This window comes from Pteropus alecto, unplaced genomic scaffold (genome assembly GCF_000325575.1).
Source record: "Pteropus alecto unplaced genomic scaffold, ASM32557v1 scaffold87, whole genome shotgun sequence".
NCBI lineage: Eukaryota > Metazoa > Chordata > Mammalia > Chiroptera > Pteropodidae > Pteropus > Pteropus alecto.
In genome coordinates, this window is record NW_006443225.1 from 6,916,846 (window position 1) to 6,933,675 (window position 16,830).

Here is a 16,830-nt window from a genome sequence, read left to right on the forward strand (position 1 = left end):
TGCATTGAAGTTGTCGCCAAGAAAATCATGCCAAATATACCACTGTAAAGATAATTTATCCTTTAGTCTTTGGACCTGCAGCATAATGTATCGCTTTTCTAAGATTCAGTTCATTTGCCCAGACATTCTTTGTATCATTCCTGTTTTGTTTCTTTCGCTTCGCAGTAGCAATGGCCTCGGTTCTGCTACTCTTTTGGATGTCTACTGCCACATAGGCACTGCATGTCCTACTGCTTTCCAGGAACAGCAAGAAGACCCTCGATCTGTCGGTTTCAGTGACAGCCTGGTAGTAAAAAAACAAAAACAAAACAAAACAAAACAAAAAACAACTGTTGAATGGGCCACGGTTTCAGCAGACTGTCACGTGAATGGGACCAGTCTCTCTTCTTCTCCAATATCAGAAATTAAGCAACTGGAAAGGAGATTTGGCCAAGATGACCCATTTACAGGCTGGACTCAGTCCAGAGACTATAGAGAAAGCTCGCCTGGAACTGAATGAGAACCCAGATGTTCTACATCAGGATATTCAGCAAGTCAGGGACATGATCATCACCAGGCCTGACATTGGATTTTTACGTACAGATGATGCCTTCATCCTGAGATTTCTCCGAGCCAGGAAGTTTCACCAAGCAGATGCCTTTAGACTCCTGGCCCAGTACTTCCAGTACCGCCAGCTAAACCTGGACATGTTCAAAAACTTCAAGGCTGATGATCCAGGCATTAAGAGGGCTCTCATCGATGGATTCCCTGGAGTGCTGGAAAACCGCGACCACTATGGCAGGAAGATTCTTCTGCTCTTTGCAGCCAATTGGGACCAGAGTAGGTAAATGTAGATAGCGTCTTTACTTGGTTTTTCTTTTTCATAAGCATAGTCACTGCATGTTTGGGATTGTATAGCTTTATAGATAGTAGGCTCTCATTTAGAAATATATATTCCAGACATCCACAAGGGAAACTTGAAGGCCACAAGTTTACTGTCATCGGTGGCAATTCCAGATTCATAGCTGTGTTCAGGATGATAGAATCATAGTGTTAGAATAGTAAGACACCTTAGAAGTCATTATTCTCTTTGGCAAAGTGAGTCATTTATTTTAATAAAATTGAAAGCTTGTCTTTGAGAAGATCCATATATTCTGTCTGTAATATTCTCATCTTTAACAATGACAAAAATGGATTCAGTAGATGGCTTTCAATATCACGTGTTTTCAACACATAAAATGATTTCTTGGATCCTCTCCATGAAATTAAACCCTGTATTTCTTCTGAGTGCTAGACCTTTCTATCCAAGTGTATGCTAGATATTTCTCCCTGAGAGTTCTGTAAGGAACCACAAACTCAGCACGTTTCCAAACTGAATGTGTCATCTTTCCCACTGTACCTGTTCTTCCATCCATTCATTCTCTCAAGCCAGAAAACTCTGGGCATCGTCCTGGGCTCTCCTTGCCTTTGCTTCTCACATCCAATTAGTTGCCAAGCCCTGCCCTTTTCTTCTTAAAGAACTCTCAAATCTCTTCCTGTTGCCCCCATTGCTATTGCTTTAGTTTAGGTTCTGGTCATTTCTCACCCTCATTACTGCAGCAGCTTCGCTGAGCTTGCCTCTGGTCTAGTCTCTTCTGAGCCATTTTGTTTACAGCCAGAGTGATCCTTCCAAAATTTTTTCATATCACTCTCCTGATTAAAGTTTTTCAATGACTTGCAAAATCTTCAAAATAAAGCAAGGCCATTTATGATTTACCTTCTATATCTCTACTGCCCTTCTTCATGGACTGTGGTCCAGCTGGTTGGAAGTATAAGCCTTACCTTGAATAGCTGAGGCTTTTAAATGCCTCCAAGCCTTTGGACTTGTCCCAAAGGAGAGACCAACCACTTCTTGTCCCAATTCCAACCATACTGGACACAGTCTGCCTACTGCTTCATACCAGTCTTTGAGGATCTTCAAGAAGGTAGTCTTCATCTACCCCAAACCAACCCTCTTTAGTTAGATACTCTCCCTCTGTCCATATTGCCATTAAAGCATTTACAATAGGAGTGTAAGAACCACTGTTATCATAGCTAATAGTTTTGAACACTCACCACATACTCTGCTAAGCAATTATAAATATTACCTCATTTAACCCATTAAGACCTTTGCGTGACAGGAATTATTATTATCCCTATTTTACATTTGATAACACAAAGCTTTGAGAAGTTCAGTAACTCACTTGGTGTCATTCAACTAGCCAAACATGGAATGGGAGTCGAGAGCTGGTGGTCTTCCTTGAGAGCAAATTGTCTTCACCTGGCTTTATTGTAATCGTGTGTTTACTTGTGGGCTCTTTCTTACCCTCCTCCCAAGGCTGCAAGGTCCTTGTGGGAAGGAGACTGTCTTTTTCATATTTATCTTTTTGGCATATGGCACAATATTCATTATATGCCTAATGAGAAAGAAGGCATGAATCAGTCTCTAAAATTTTGCCTATGGCTTGAGCTTTCATTCACAGAGATGTGATCAATGAAATTTGTGTTACTTGAGACATGGATTTAACCTTGAAAATATCCTAAAAAGCCTCATCTCCTAATATTATTAAAAGAAAGATTTCCATGTCTTTACAGTCTCCCATCCATCATTCACTCAACAAACGTTTAATGACTATAGACTTTGTGCCAGGGCTTGTACTAAGGCACTGAGGACAATGATGAAAACACAAAGTCCTTGCCAGCAAAGAACTCATTGTGCAACCTATTGTCCAGCAATGGTGCAAAGATATAAACAGCTGCTCCCATCTACCATGGGAGACTTCCTCCCGAGACTCACAAACCACCAACATAGGGCGTCTGTCTTCAACTAGACGGGTTCGGCTAGACTTGAACTAGACGAATCTCATTTTGAGAATGGCACATTGACATTTGGATTTGGGAACAGGAAAATTTTGATGATTCTGGAGAATAATCAGTTGACTTCATTTATGCTTAGTTGTAAGTGTTTTAGAACTTCCATCTGCTAAGACGGATGATGACTTACATAGAGAGAAATAAATCATAGCAAAATATTTTACTTTTTTTTTTTGCATTTGGTCTGTACATATCTCAAAATGCATTAGGAAATAATAACAAACAGTAATAGTAAGAAGCAGCAAATCTCCAAGGGAATAATCCAATGTTTATGATGATGATAACCTTGAATGAGTTCCTTCACTTCTTTGTTCCTCAGTTTCTTCATGTGTAAAATGGGAAGCTTGAACTAGGTAATTTCTGAGAGACCTTCCAGCTCTGATGGCTCATGAATGTGAAGCTCATTCAGCCTGAGCCTACAGATGGAAAAGGATTTTAAAATCCACCTTATAGGCTCCTAATCCAATATGCTCTTTGAAGTAATCTCTCTCTCTCTCTCTTTCTCTCTCTCTCTCTCTCTTCTCACCGCCACACCCCGCGAGGCTGAGACTACTTGAGTCCATATTTTCCAAACCATACAATACTATTTATTCCAAATATTTTGATTTCAATAAGGTTAATGATAAAGCTTCCCTGCTGACAGCCAGATGTTGTTAGAAGCAAACAAATCTCAGGTAGAATGTGATATGCTGTCATGTGATTTACTGGTTATATGACCTGAGACAAGCAATCTCTCTGAGACTCAGTTTTCTCATCTGTGAAGTGGGGATGATGATGATGTCTATCTAAGAATGTATTTGGAAGGGTTGAATGAAGTCATGCATTCAGGAATACAGCTTTTTATTTGACACATGGTAAGCACTCAATATATATTACTTCTAGAATTATCATTAATATTATAAAACATCCCACAACAAAAATAATAGCACACAGATGGTAAATAAATTAAAAATATAGACAGGAATACAATGTTTGAAAATGGGAGTAGACCGATGGGTCCGATCTGCCTGCATGCCCATCCTAAGTGCTTGTTTGTTTTCTCCCCCGACGTGTTCCCCATCACACAGACCCAGCCTAAACGAGGCCCAAAAGGCCTGGAAAAATTGACACATATTTGCAAAATGATTATTTCACTCTCGTTGGGAGCCTGTGATGACTGAGGATTTAAATGTCTGATATAAAAGGTTTACTGAGATTAAAATGGTTATTAATATTTATTAAAACTATGTAAATCTCATTCATCTAGACCCAGCCACCACGAACAAAAGCACAGAATAGTGAGTGTAGCTCTGCCAGTTCTGAGCTATGGAGCATAAACTGGCCTCCTTCAGAAATTGGGCCTCAGCAGAGAGCTACCTGACTTCTGTATTTTCCGAGGCTCCCGTGCTCAACCGACATGAATTAGATTAAGTCAGCACCCACATATTCATTCATAAAATGAGGCTGGCACTGTCAGGGTCAGAAGAGTTTACATTTCAGCTCACCAGCTTTGTATGTCACCTAAAGGGACACTGCTGTTCAATGAACCTTTGATCTTTTCTACCTAAACTCGTATCAGCACTGGCAAGGGTTCACGATTTGCCTCTTAAGATCTGATGAAAATGAAATCTACTTCTTGTTTCTTTCTGAGTTGCATACTTGCGCCTGGTCATACAGCCTGGTTTGCCCAGGAATGCTCTTCCCATGGAGAGGGAAATGTGAGCATAGAGGGGCACATTTATTTTTTCTGAATTTCACTCAGTTAAAAAAAAAAAAAAAGAAAGAACTAAACTTGGTCAAGTTATTTTATTTTCTGGAGTCTCAACTTCATTAAGTGGAAATGGGTATAATATCTGGCACATGGAGCTGTTGCAAGGATTAACTCCAATCACCCTACTTGATGGCGTTCAAGAATAGTAATTAAATGTACCAACTCTGAGGCCAGATGGCTGGCCTCAAATCCCAGCCACTTCTTAACCAGCCATGTGATCCTGAATGAGTTGCTTAAAATCTTATAACCCTCAGTTTCTCACCTGTAAAGTGGAAGTGACGATGATCATAGGTTAGCACTAGTCAGTGTTCAATAAATGGCATTTGTTTCTTAAGAAAAAAGTTTAAATAGGGGAAATAGCTATGATACTGGGATACAAGGTGTGCTTTCTAAGGGCAGCAGGATTTGCTGCCATTATCAACTTTCCTCCACCTGCAAAGGTGTAAGAAATGCTATGGAGACCCCAAGCCACCATGTTCCAAAGTCTGGTCTGGTAGCTCAGTTGTGGCTCTGAGAAATTGTTTGGTCTTAGGGCCTCTACCAACTATGTTTATTGTGTTCTCAGGACAGAAGAAAGGCATGTGGGGGGTCCAGATAATAAAAGCCCCACGACAGGCTACGCTAGTATCCGTTAGTACTGTGTGTAGACCAGCTGGCTCCCGAGTATGTTAGTGAAAGAAAAACAATTAGAAATACATTGGAAATCAAAATATATAAAATTACACGAGACCTTCTCTTGTCAGTGGATTGTTTGTTTTTCACACCTGAGAGTCCAGAAATCAGGAGCCAGTTTGCAAATTCGTTGAGAAGTTTCTGTAAGGAAGCTGAGGCACTCTGAGGAAGAGCCGAGTTAGGGCAATTTAGTAGAGAGAACAGGGGGTTGATGAACAACTTGATTACTACCTTCAAGTGTATGAAGTTATTATAAGAAGGCAATTAATCCAGTAGGCTCTCTCCCTACCATACAGAACAAGGGATAAAAGGTTTCGATTGAAGCACAGCCAACTGGATTGGAGATTAAGGAGCCTGAGCCACGACCTCAGACCCAGGGCCAGGACAAGAATGAGGAGTGGTGCATCTGCCTCGGGCACAAAATTTAAGGGGACACCAAAGCGCTCAGTATTGAAGTAAATAATATCATCATAAAATATTTTTTAAATTGGTGCAGAAAATTCTCTGATGAACAAAATATTAAAATTTTAAAGAAGGCAGGATAAAAATTATTGATTTTTCCTTGTTCCAAGCTCTCATATAGCTTGGCACCGCTCTGCTTAGGCCAATCAGAATTTGCAAGGGGGGAACCTTAAGTTGGCTCCTAGTCAATTATATGACAGTACACAATACTGTACATCTATATACTATACAGCTGCACAGGACATTATGGTTTCCAGGCATTTCCATGTACATTTTTTGGTTTCATGCTCATAACAGTTTGGGGAGTTTCAGTATCACTAAGTGACAGACAATGAAGAAGAGAATACACTTTCTAATTACAGAACTATATGACTCATCAATGGAAAAACTTAGACTCAGACTCAGGGCTTATAATTCTAAGCTCATTCCTAAGACATCTGGAGCCAATTGCTCAGCCCCTGAGTGATTAGATATTTCAAAATATCTACAGATCTTCTGAAAGGCTGCAAGTGAATTTCTTGCTGGTGGACGAGTGTGTGGTTGAGTACAATGAGTCACAGCGGAGCTGAGTTCTAGGGGCAGATTCTCACAGTTGGCATTTGGAACTGTTCAGCTGTTAACGTGTAGGATTGTGTCGAGCACTGGGGAATGTTTACGTCTCCTCTCCCAGGCTTGGTAACAACCAAAAAGCCCCCTTCATATTTCCAAAGCCCTGAGGGGAGCTGGAGCCCACTTCGAGAACCCCTGATGGGGGTGTCTAGAAAGGCCCTGACACCAGTGTCAACGTCCCTTCGCTAAGCTCCTTTGTACCAAGTGTTTTATATATATTCTAATCCTACAAGGATCTATGTGTGTATAGGTAACATATAACAGAGATGGGATTCTTCCCTTGTCTGTCTGAATGTAAGGACTATGCTTTTCCACTAAGCCCTAGCTACGGTCTCATCCCTCCATTGTATTCAGTTCCCAAAGCCTTTTTCTATCAAAATCTAAATCACTGGTGTGTTGCTAAGTGGCAAAGTGGCCCCTTGATCCAAATTGAAGGTTCTTCACACCCTCCTCTCAGCTCTTGCTTCTAGCCAAGAGGCACGGGGAGGCTCAGTGTAAACACCATTCTAGTGGGGCTTAGACAATGAGGAATGTGCTTTAGAAGCGGAGTCCACCAGAAGTTGAGATGATTCTGGAAGCTCAATGTCAAGAGCCTATCTAATATGAGTAGGAAGAAGGAAAGTGGTGAGGGTCTCATAGTTTTGGTTTGAGCGAATGCGAAAGCGGAAGGGGTACTCACTAATAGACAAGTCCTGTTATTCTTTAGTGGGACGAGTCCGAGCCTCGTTCATGCCTTCGAGCACTCAGTAAACATACTGAACAGCTACAGCCTCCCAGCTCTGTGACCGTCTCTGAAAGTCCAAAGGCAGCGTTCCTGTTCTGAGCTCAGCATTCCAGAATGGCATCTTACACGGGTCCCCCTCAATTCCTCCCAGTATTAAACGACAGGAAGATGAATGTTATCAGGGTACTTGACCTTCTTACCTTCACAATTCTGAAAGCAAGGACACGGTCATGTTTACTTTATAATGCAGAAAACAACCTGGAATCTGTCTGTTGTTAGGGAGTTTTTTTTTTTTTCCCCCTGGGGTGGTGTTCAGCTGTTTCTCGTCCCCTCACGCCATGCAGTAATTTATTTGATGGATATGCTGGAGATAGCAGCTCCTTCCAACGTCACCAGCTATCGCTGACCTGTAGCAATCTCCAAAAGGCTGACGTGGCAAAACATCCGGCCAGCTCGGTGGTGTCTGGCAGTGGGAGAAGAGCAGCAAGTAGGTTCTTTTTTCCTGATTAAAACCCTGAGGCAGTAGGTGGGATATAACTCTTCAAACTATAAATAACTCAGCTGAGTGAGGTTCATCTTTAGCTTTTGCAAGAGTACAAAAGAGCTTTTTACAAGCAGCAGGCGGTCTGTGACTCCTTTAATTTAACTGTCCTCAGAATAAGAACTTGTCACACCAAAGGCGACAGATTTCTAACATATCAATGCCCGAATATTGGTGAGGCAAAAAGAGACGAGGCAAGCCAGGTGGGTTTTGTATTTTATGCTTCTTATTAGCTCCATGAGGTAACCCTTCTCCCCAAATCCCAAGGCCTGGTGAGAGAGGTTTAAGAAAATGTTGAGCTGTCTGTTCCGACAGAAACATTCCCAGAATTGCTCTGTGTCGTGATCAGTTTTCTAATGGTTATGATCTTATGAATGAGCAAAAATGAACTAAAGAAGAGAGTTATTATAACCACAAAAACTAACAATGTCGGATGCCTACCATGTGGCAGGCAGTAATGCTCTTAGGTAGGCACTATTAATGTCCAGATTTTGCAGATGATGAAATTGATGCTCAGAGACGTTAGAGAATCACACAAGGTCATAAAGCTGGTAATTGGCTAAAATAGGCTGGATCTCAGACCTAACGCCACAGTTAAAATACCATGCTGCACAGCTCATCACTTGAGCTCTTTCATCAATTTTAGGGGCCACTACATCAGGTATTTAGAAGGCTCTCAGTATGCAAGTCTTGACTGGTCACTCAAGGTCTCAAAAGACTTGGAAAGCATCTCAGCCCATCAGGCAGATCCTGTTGCCACATACTCTAATCTCACAAAAACTGGCCACTCATACATTGAAAATCCTAGCCAGTCTTGGCCCTAATTATTTGACAATAGTAACAGTGGCAATAATAACCTTGATCATGAAAAATCCTAGCCTCTGTAAAGGAATCTGGATATTTCTTGAAATATGTTACAAAAAGTGGTCTTAATAGGAGCCCAATTTAAGATGATGATGGAAGGCATCATCTTTGCCTACCCATTCCTTGCATTAGATAAGTGTTCACATGCAGACCTTCAGCTGGAAACAGAACCTCAGCTCTGCAGCTTACCAGCTCTGCCACCTTGGCAAAACACGTAACTCCTCTGAGCCTCGGTTCCCTCATTGCCTAGGAATAATCATATGTACTTCGTAGAGCTGGGAGGATTAATCGATATGCAATAGAGAAGGGGTCTGACATGTAGACAGCCGTTTCCTTGCTTCCATAATTCAGGTGGTTTTCCCACTTCTGCCTAACCCAGAGTCTAAAATGCCCAAGATATCATTTCTCATTCAGTTGACAGATCTTAGAAAACAGAAGATAGCTCTGTTGTGTGCTCTTAAAAAGCTGGTGATTGATGAAGGAATAAAGTTGGAATTGCTTATATTGCTCCTTCAACTCACTGGGCCAGTATATGGCTTGTCATGGGAGTCAGCAAATATTTCTTTTAAATTCCTTTTTCTTCCACAAAAACTCCTGATCAGACATTCTTCAGCACTCACACTCTAATTCCACGTAGTCCAGGCTCAGGTGCTTTCTGCCCACTGTCGACAGCCCTTCTGTTTGACCTCAGGCCCTTGGAAGCTGGCCCGTTAGAAGCCATCTCCCACTTGGATTGAATGGAAGAGAGAGCGGTGGGGTCTCTGCTCTGAGATAACAGCCACATAAGTCCCCACCTAACTGGTGGCTGCCTTCGGGAAGATATCAGATGTCACATGGTTTATCCAATATTGTTACAAAGGCGAGTTTGTGGTGAGGGGGGCTGTAGGATCCGGAGAATGAGCTTTTATTGATAGCATATCTTTCTAGCCTAGCTGCTTCTCCCAAATTCACACTTAGAATCCAGGAATTTAAAAGATACGACACTCTTTACCTTGTAGATAAAATGTCTCCTCTAATGGCTAGAAATTTGAGGGTCTAAGAATAACTTCCTCCTACTCAGGGCCCAATACAGCAGCCAACACTGAACTTACTCTCACTTACTCAACTTGAAATTGGGCTGTGGTGGGGACGCGGCCCGTGTCTGTTCTCTAAAAGGCCAGGGTCAGTAAAAGAGGGCACAGAGAAAGGGCGGTTTTTAATCATGGAGTTGCCTGTATGCTGCATTCACTTCGATTTTCTCATGGGTATAGCTGGCTTCCTTCCTAAGTGCATTGCAGGCTCTGGGGGCTTTTCCTGTGTGCTTCGAAACTCTTTTGAGCTCTCCCGAGTTCTCAATAAGCCAGGAAGCATCTTTTGATCCCTTTACAAGGAGGATGCATAGAACTGGAAAGGAAACTCCCAATCCCCAAGATTCAAACCTCGACACAGTAACCATCCACCAGCTCTCCTGACCTTTAAATACGGTTCCTAGATAATCGCTCCTGACGGTCACGTACAGAACCTTAAACGGCCGCAGGGCGGGATTAAAGGCCTGCACTTTGCTAAGGCTGTAAATCACCCCCCCCCCCAAGCCATTTATTGTGAGTGTACGATAAAGCAGTAGAAGTTATTGCTACTATACTGCAAAATGTAACATCGGACAGGAAAATAAAGAGAGGGTAAATTGTGCCGTGAAGGTTTTAAAGTGATGTGTTGCTTTTCCTTGGCAAGCCCTCTTTCTGTTTATCATTTTTTCTCTTTTCTTTGCTTCTACTTCTTCTCCATCTCCAGTATTCGCTGCAAAGTGTCTTGATCTAATTTCAAGTATAGCACTCCCACAAGTAACGCCCGGGGTCTTTCTGGGTATTAGAGAGTGTTAATATTTGTAATGTGCCCAGGTATTGGGCATCTCCTTGTGCTATGTTCTTCTATTTAATCCTCAACAACAGTTTCTGGAGGACCTATTTTTATCCTCATATTAAATAGAGGGCATTAGATCTGGACAAAATCACAAGGCTGGTTGGTGGCTTCATCCTGAATGTGTTTCTTTCTCGTTCTTCATGATGCCCGATTATGCTTGAGTCTGCTGTTGGGGATAGTGCCATTTAATCTCCGATCGAAATTTGTTGCGGAAATCTCTGCTCACAAACCTTTAATGCCACCCTAATAAAGTTGGCTGTTTCGCCATACATTTTTGCCATGTAAAACCTTGAGAATTTGGCATCATTTTCCTTATCCGAAGGACATCTTCCACTTGAATCAAACGAGACTTCTTCCTCTTCCCTTCTTCCTACCCTTTTATCTCATCTCCTCCTGAACTTTGCAGTTCCTACTTCAAGCACTTAGTTCCTACTCAGTCTTCATTCCCATAATGAGGTCGGAATAGGCCCTACAGGAACACAGAAAAGAGGCATATAACCTGGCTGGAAAGCTGGGGCCTCAGAGAAATTTTCCTGGAGGCATTTTCTAACTTGAAAGAGAAGTTAGATTGAGCAGGTGGTGGGAAGGAAATGTGAAGAAGGCTGTTTGAGACAAAAAAGAGCACTCTAGACAACCCTCTAGGGCGAGAAAGAGCTAGCTGGCCGTGTTGGGAGAGCTTCAGTTAGTTCCATGGGGCAGAGAGCATGAAGGCTTACATGTAGAGAGATGAGGACGGGGAGGTCGACTGTGGCCAGGAATGAAGGGCCTTGCTTGCCATTGGGAACTTGGGCTTTATGCTTGAGGACAAATTGAGTCACACTCATCTTTTCAAAGCTTAAGAAGCTCTGCCCAAGGCTGAGGCAGCACCGATCTCGTCTTTTGTCCTTCCCTGAATGCCTGTCACACTGATCTTTACTGCACAGGGTCTGGAAGCTCCTGGAGGCAGGAGGTCTTGTCTTTTTCTCCTTGGTGTCCATGAGTACAGAGTAGGGCTCGGTGACATCCCTTTGACTTAGTGACTCATGGAGAGAAGTTTGAAACAATGGAAAGCCCAGATGAGAGAGGCTTTTTCTAGACTCTTCACAGTGACAATATTCTTGTTGAGGGGACTGGAGTTGTGTTCAAATGAACTTGAGAATGAGTAAGGAAGTGACCAGGATGCTCTGTCTACCCCTTGCCCAGTGATTCACCTAACGGAGACAGAGTGTGTTGTAGAAGAGGCGGGCAACACTCAGTCCTGTTGTGGCTCCCAGCCACCGTGTGATGAGCTCGGGTGCCAACTGCCTCATGTAATAACCTTGTGAAAGGAGATGACTACCATCATTTTCTCTCAACTCTAATTGTAAGACCAAGTTAAGAGAGAGGTTTCACATTACAGCAACCTCCACTGTTCAGGGTGCCACCTTCCGTGATCCAGAGCTCAAGGAATAGAAACCTGATTCCCCGCCTCCATCTTACTGAATGGCTTCTTACTCCTCCTCAGCATCCTCCTCTCCCTGACGAGTCTGGAGATTTTGTTGATCACATATTTTCTTGTGAGTTTCTGATGAGTTAATCCATCACATAATTTTATAGCCTGTATATTGATTAGTGTATCACATACCACAGATAGAGTATTTCAGTTTGATATTTGATCTGCGAACTCTCCCAGAATAACACCGCAATGCCTCGTTTATCTTGTATCTTTATAAGAAAAGAGGATGTACCAGTGATGTTCAATCTTCAAATAGTTGAGGGCTGCTTTATAAGGCCAGTTTTTAAATTTTATTTTATTCAATTATGGTTAAAAAGGAAAAAAAAAAAAGCACCTTAGAATGCATCATATACTCTCTAACCTGTTAAATATAATTTAATACTTTCTTCATGACAAATGGTGACTAAAATGAATATAAATTATTTTACCCTGGACTGTGAAATAGCTGTCATGATGAGGGTCCTTGGGGCATATGGATCTTCCCTGGGCCACATGGCCCATACTGCCATGTTATATGAGCTTTCAAACCTTTTTTTTTTTAGTACTTCTTTTTCCTCTCAGCTGTTAACTGGTTACTATCAGTGGGCCTGCTTTAAAACCCTTTCTCCTTCTAACTTTCTGTGGTTAGGAAGCCAGGAAACTGAGCTTGTTGAATTATATGCTTTGGGTGAAAACCTCTGGGGGATACCAAGAAATAAAGTAAATGAGCTGTAGCAGTGTGCAAATTTTTTCACATCTCTCTGTATGCTCAGAAATATAGTTCCGCTTAACGCACCAGCAGGCAAAGCAGGAAGCACCTTTCATTGCAGCTCTATTTGGGATTGTGCAAAATTGAAAACCTGGGCAATTTTCTTCCAAGGTTTCTCTAACCTTCGATTCACATACTACCTTCCCCGCTGACTTATGCATCTTTCTTCTTTATAATACTTCCTCAGCCTAACGGGAAGGACCCCATATCTTCATTTACACTTGGACTAAAAAACTGTTTAACAAAGTGGTAACTATTCTTTGTATTTTCATTTTTAGACTTTTCTAGCTATTAAATATAAGCCTTTGTCTCTCATCAAGAAGATATCGAGCAAAATAAGGAGTTCATTTTTCTGCTTATCTTTAACTATATCCCTTGTCTTCCCACCACACCTACTCTAAGGCAGTGGGGATCAAAATAGCATTGTCATTTGGTCCCTTCACCTGAGCAATCTCTCTCTTCTCATATGTCATATGACAATGGCCCCACCACCATGGCTATCATTTTTATATTAATACATTTAAACTTCCACTACTTTGGTCTTTCTCATAACCAGACCCCTAGGGGTAGGGACAGGGCAGAGACATTGAGAAGGATCAGCAAGTTAAATATGCTTTAGTCGGGGAGAGAAGCATGAGAGATGCTTTCTTCCTTTCTCTGCAGTGGTCCAGGTAGTTGAAGCTGCCGGTAAGTGAGGCAGCTTTACCTAGTTTGTTCTTAACCTGTGAGCAGAGACTTTTTGTCTATAATTGGCTACTGAAAATTTAGAAATCTAAAATTTCAGATACATGTACATTTGATGAAGAAGGTACCCAACTTCCACCAGATTCTCAAGAGGTTTACAACCCAAAGGAGTTTAAGGACCACCTGTTTAGATTATCCTTCTGCTGGTTGACCCACGACTATAATTCTGTGATGTACTGGGGGTGAGGAGCAAAGATCCTGTTAGGATAGGTTATAGACTGGTTGTCATATGGATTGATTGCTCTATCCTAAACATGAAGGGGTGTGCAATTATATAAGTAAACATTCTCGATGAAGAAAATGATGAAAACAGAGAAAGTGGTAGGACATTAAAAATTATTCATAATCTCACTACTTAGCTATATCCACTATTTATATTGAGAATCAAAGTATATTTTCTCTCTCTCTCTCTCACACACACACACACACACACACACACGATTGGGTTTATACTGTGTATAGCTTTATGAATCTAGACAGGATGGCACAATGGTAAAGCACTCAAGTGCTGTGGCCAGACTGCCTGGGTCTGAGTCAGACCTCTACCACTTACTAGCCAACCAAGCCCGGGCAAGTTACTTAACACTCTGTGCCTAAATCTCTTCACCTATAAAATGACAAGAACAGTATCAACCGCAAAAGGTTGTAATGAGAATTAAAAGAGTTAATAGCAAAAGCTCAGAAAAATGACTGACCCACACTTAGCACTCAGTAAATTTTAACTATTTCTTATTATTCAGCTTTTTTTAACTTAAAATTATATCGTGGTTATTTTATTAGTTTGTCAAATATGCAATGAACACAAAACTATGACTGGGTAGTTTAAAACTCGATTAACGCTGGACATTAGGCTGCTTTCAATTTTTGACCAGTATAAGCAACGTTACGATGAACATCTCTCGATAGAAGTGTTTCCCCACATCTTTCGTCTTTCTCCCCCTCAGGATAAATTCCAGAAAGTTGAATTCATGAGTAATGAAAACTCTTATGGTTCTTGGTACATGCAGTTAAATTGCTCTTCAGAACAGTCGTTCCCACCTCCATTCCCCTTAGTCCATGGGACCTGCCATCTCTCCCCCACACAAGGCAGAGCGTTATCATGAAGCTCTCGTCAAGCACTGCCTTCTGTTGGTCTGATACAATTTTATTTTTCCTGCTTTTCCTCACTTCCACCCTTTGGGTTTGTAACTTATCTATTTCTATTTTACATGTTATTCTCCAAATTTTAATATGAATGCAGATTTTCTAAAAACACCAAAGTCGGTGTTTTTTCTCAATTGCTTTGGCTATTCAAGAGTTTTTGTGGTTTCATATGAATTTTATCATTTGCTTTTATTTCTTTCAAAAATGCCATTGGAATTTTGATAGAAATTGCACTGAATCTGTATATTACTTTGGGTAGTATGGACATTTTAACAATATTAATTACTCTAATTCATGAACACTAAATATCTTTCCATTTATTTGTGTCATCTTCAATTTCTTTCATCAATATTTTAAACTTTCCGGTATACAAATATTTCACCACCTTAGTTAAATTTGTTCCTAAGTATTTTTTTCTTTTGATGCTATTGTCAATAAGATTGTTTTCCTAATTTCTCTTTCTGATAGTTCATTGTTAGTGCCTTGAAATGCAAATGATTTTTATACGTGGATTTGTATCCTGCAAATTTACTGAATTCATTTATTAGGTCTAACGGTTTTTGATGGAGTCTTTAACATATATAATATCATGTCCTCTGCAACAGAGACTCTACCAACCCTCTCCCCAATACCAGTTTAGATGAAAACCCCATTCTCTGTCATGCCCAGACATGGGCAGGGAGAATTCTCTGTATTCGTGTCACAGTGAGGATTCCCCATTTTCCAGCTCCTCATTTTGTGCAGGGAGATAGTTCTAGTTTCAGTCCCAAGGCCTTGACTTCCATCTCCTCACCACGGAAGCATAAAAACTCTAGCCCCTGAAAGGCAGATCTGGTTTGGTTGCTTCATAAAGCTTCTGATTCCTCATCTTTCTGATGATTCCTGCTCCATCTGTGACCCCTGGAGATTCCTCTTTCTTACTTTTGATGTCAGCTATGAATTAACATTTTGAAATGATATTTATCACACATTTCTGTTTGGCTGGGGAAGGTTCCTGCTTTCTGGTTCCACCCTATTCTACCATCTTAAGCAGAATTTCTAATTTATAAATCTTTGTGTATTTATATTGTTTATTCACTTTATTTAAATTTTTCATTACTTAGGTCTCAAGCATATAATCACATATTCTAAAAATATTAATAATTTTTTTCTCTATTTTTATCAACTTTTGTATTTTTATTTTTGCCTATGAATTCTGTCATAGATTGATACATAAATTCTTCCAATGTAACATTTTTATCAATCTCTCTATAGGTTTGCATCGTATAAATATTATATTGTTCATTTTATCTTCAGCATAAAATGAACTTTTATCTCTGTAAAATAAGGCTTTTTAAATTTTTTATATTATTTTGACTTATCAGATATTAAAATGCTGCTTCTATAGCTCTTCCTTTGGAGTTATCTGCTCTGCTTTTGATCACCCTAATTTTTTTAAGCTTTTCTGAGTTGTTTTAGATGTGTTTCTTATAAGTTACGATCGTTATAGATGGTGTTGTTACTGTTTAATGCTTTTTATTTTTGCTGTTTATTCATGTGCTTTTTTTGGATTGTTCGTTTTTGCTGTATACATTTATTTTTATGTGCTATTTTCCTGGCAACACTTTAAAAGATAAGCTTTGTGCTTTCAATTTTAACGGTTGTTAACTTAGATTTTTCTAACACAATCTTAGACCTGTATTAAATTAACTCTTACAGTAAAGACTATATTATTAATTTTGAAAATCACCTCTTGTGGAAGGTAAGAAATGTAATAGTGTTTCCTTTTACACTCCATCACTCTAATCCTAGGTTTTCTTCAGAACCCAGTGGTTATGGATGCCATCATTTGTTTTCTATTATTTTAGAAATAAAGCAATCATTTAATTCACTTAAAAATGCTTTTTTTTTTTAGTACTCAGTCTTATAACCATTTAAAACACATTTAAAGTAAACATTTAAGTTCATCTCTGCATCTTACTCATTTTTCTGCTGGATACCTGTCTTTCTACCAAGAAATCTCCATTTTGGACTTGTTTTTATATGTGCTTCATTGTCCTGGCATAGATTTTCCAGTAGCTTATTTAGGAAGAGACCCTATGTGCTCAAGTACATGACACACTTTCATTTATTTATACCTAAAGAAGGATCTGACTAGGTTTTAGCTCAGAGACTTATTGTCCAGAGTTTTTAGTGTTTTTTCTAGCTTGATTTTAGCCCTTTGACTTGCTGAGTAGTCTGAGAACAACCAGATTTTGTTGTGGATTTTTTTTTTCTGGGTGACTTAACTTTTTTCTTCTAAATTTCTCTTAGATTCCCTCCTATTCTCCCTCTTTGTCCTCCTTTTCTT

General features: G+C 40.3%; 1 protein-coding gene across 1 annotated transcript in view; it reads left to right on the plus strand.

The window, feature by feature from the left end:
• Positions 1–368: 368 nt before the first annotated feature.
• Positions 369–16,830, plus strand: part of CLVS1 (clavesin 1) — a 120,184-nt gene continuing 103,722 nt past the window's right edge. Inside the window, exon 1 of the mRNA XM_006923989.3 lies at positions 369–823. Within this exon, the coding sequence (XP_006924051.1) occupies positions 369–823 (455 nt within the window). The remainder of the gene's footprint in view (positions 824–16,830) is intronic.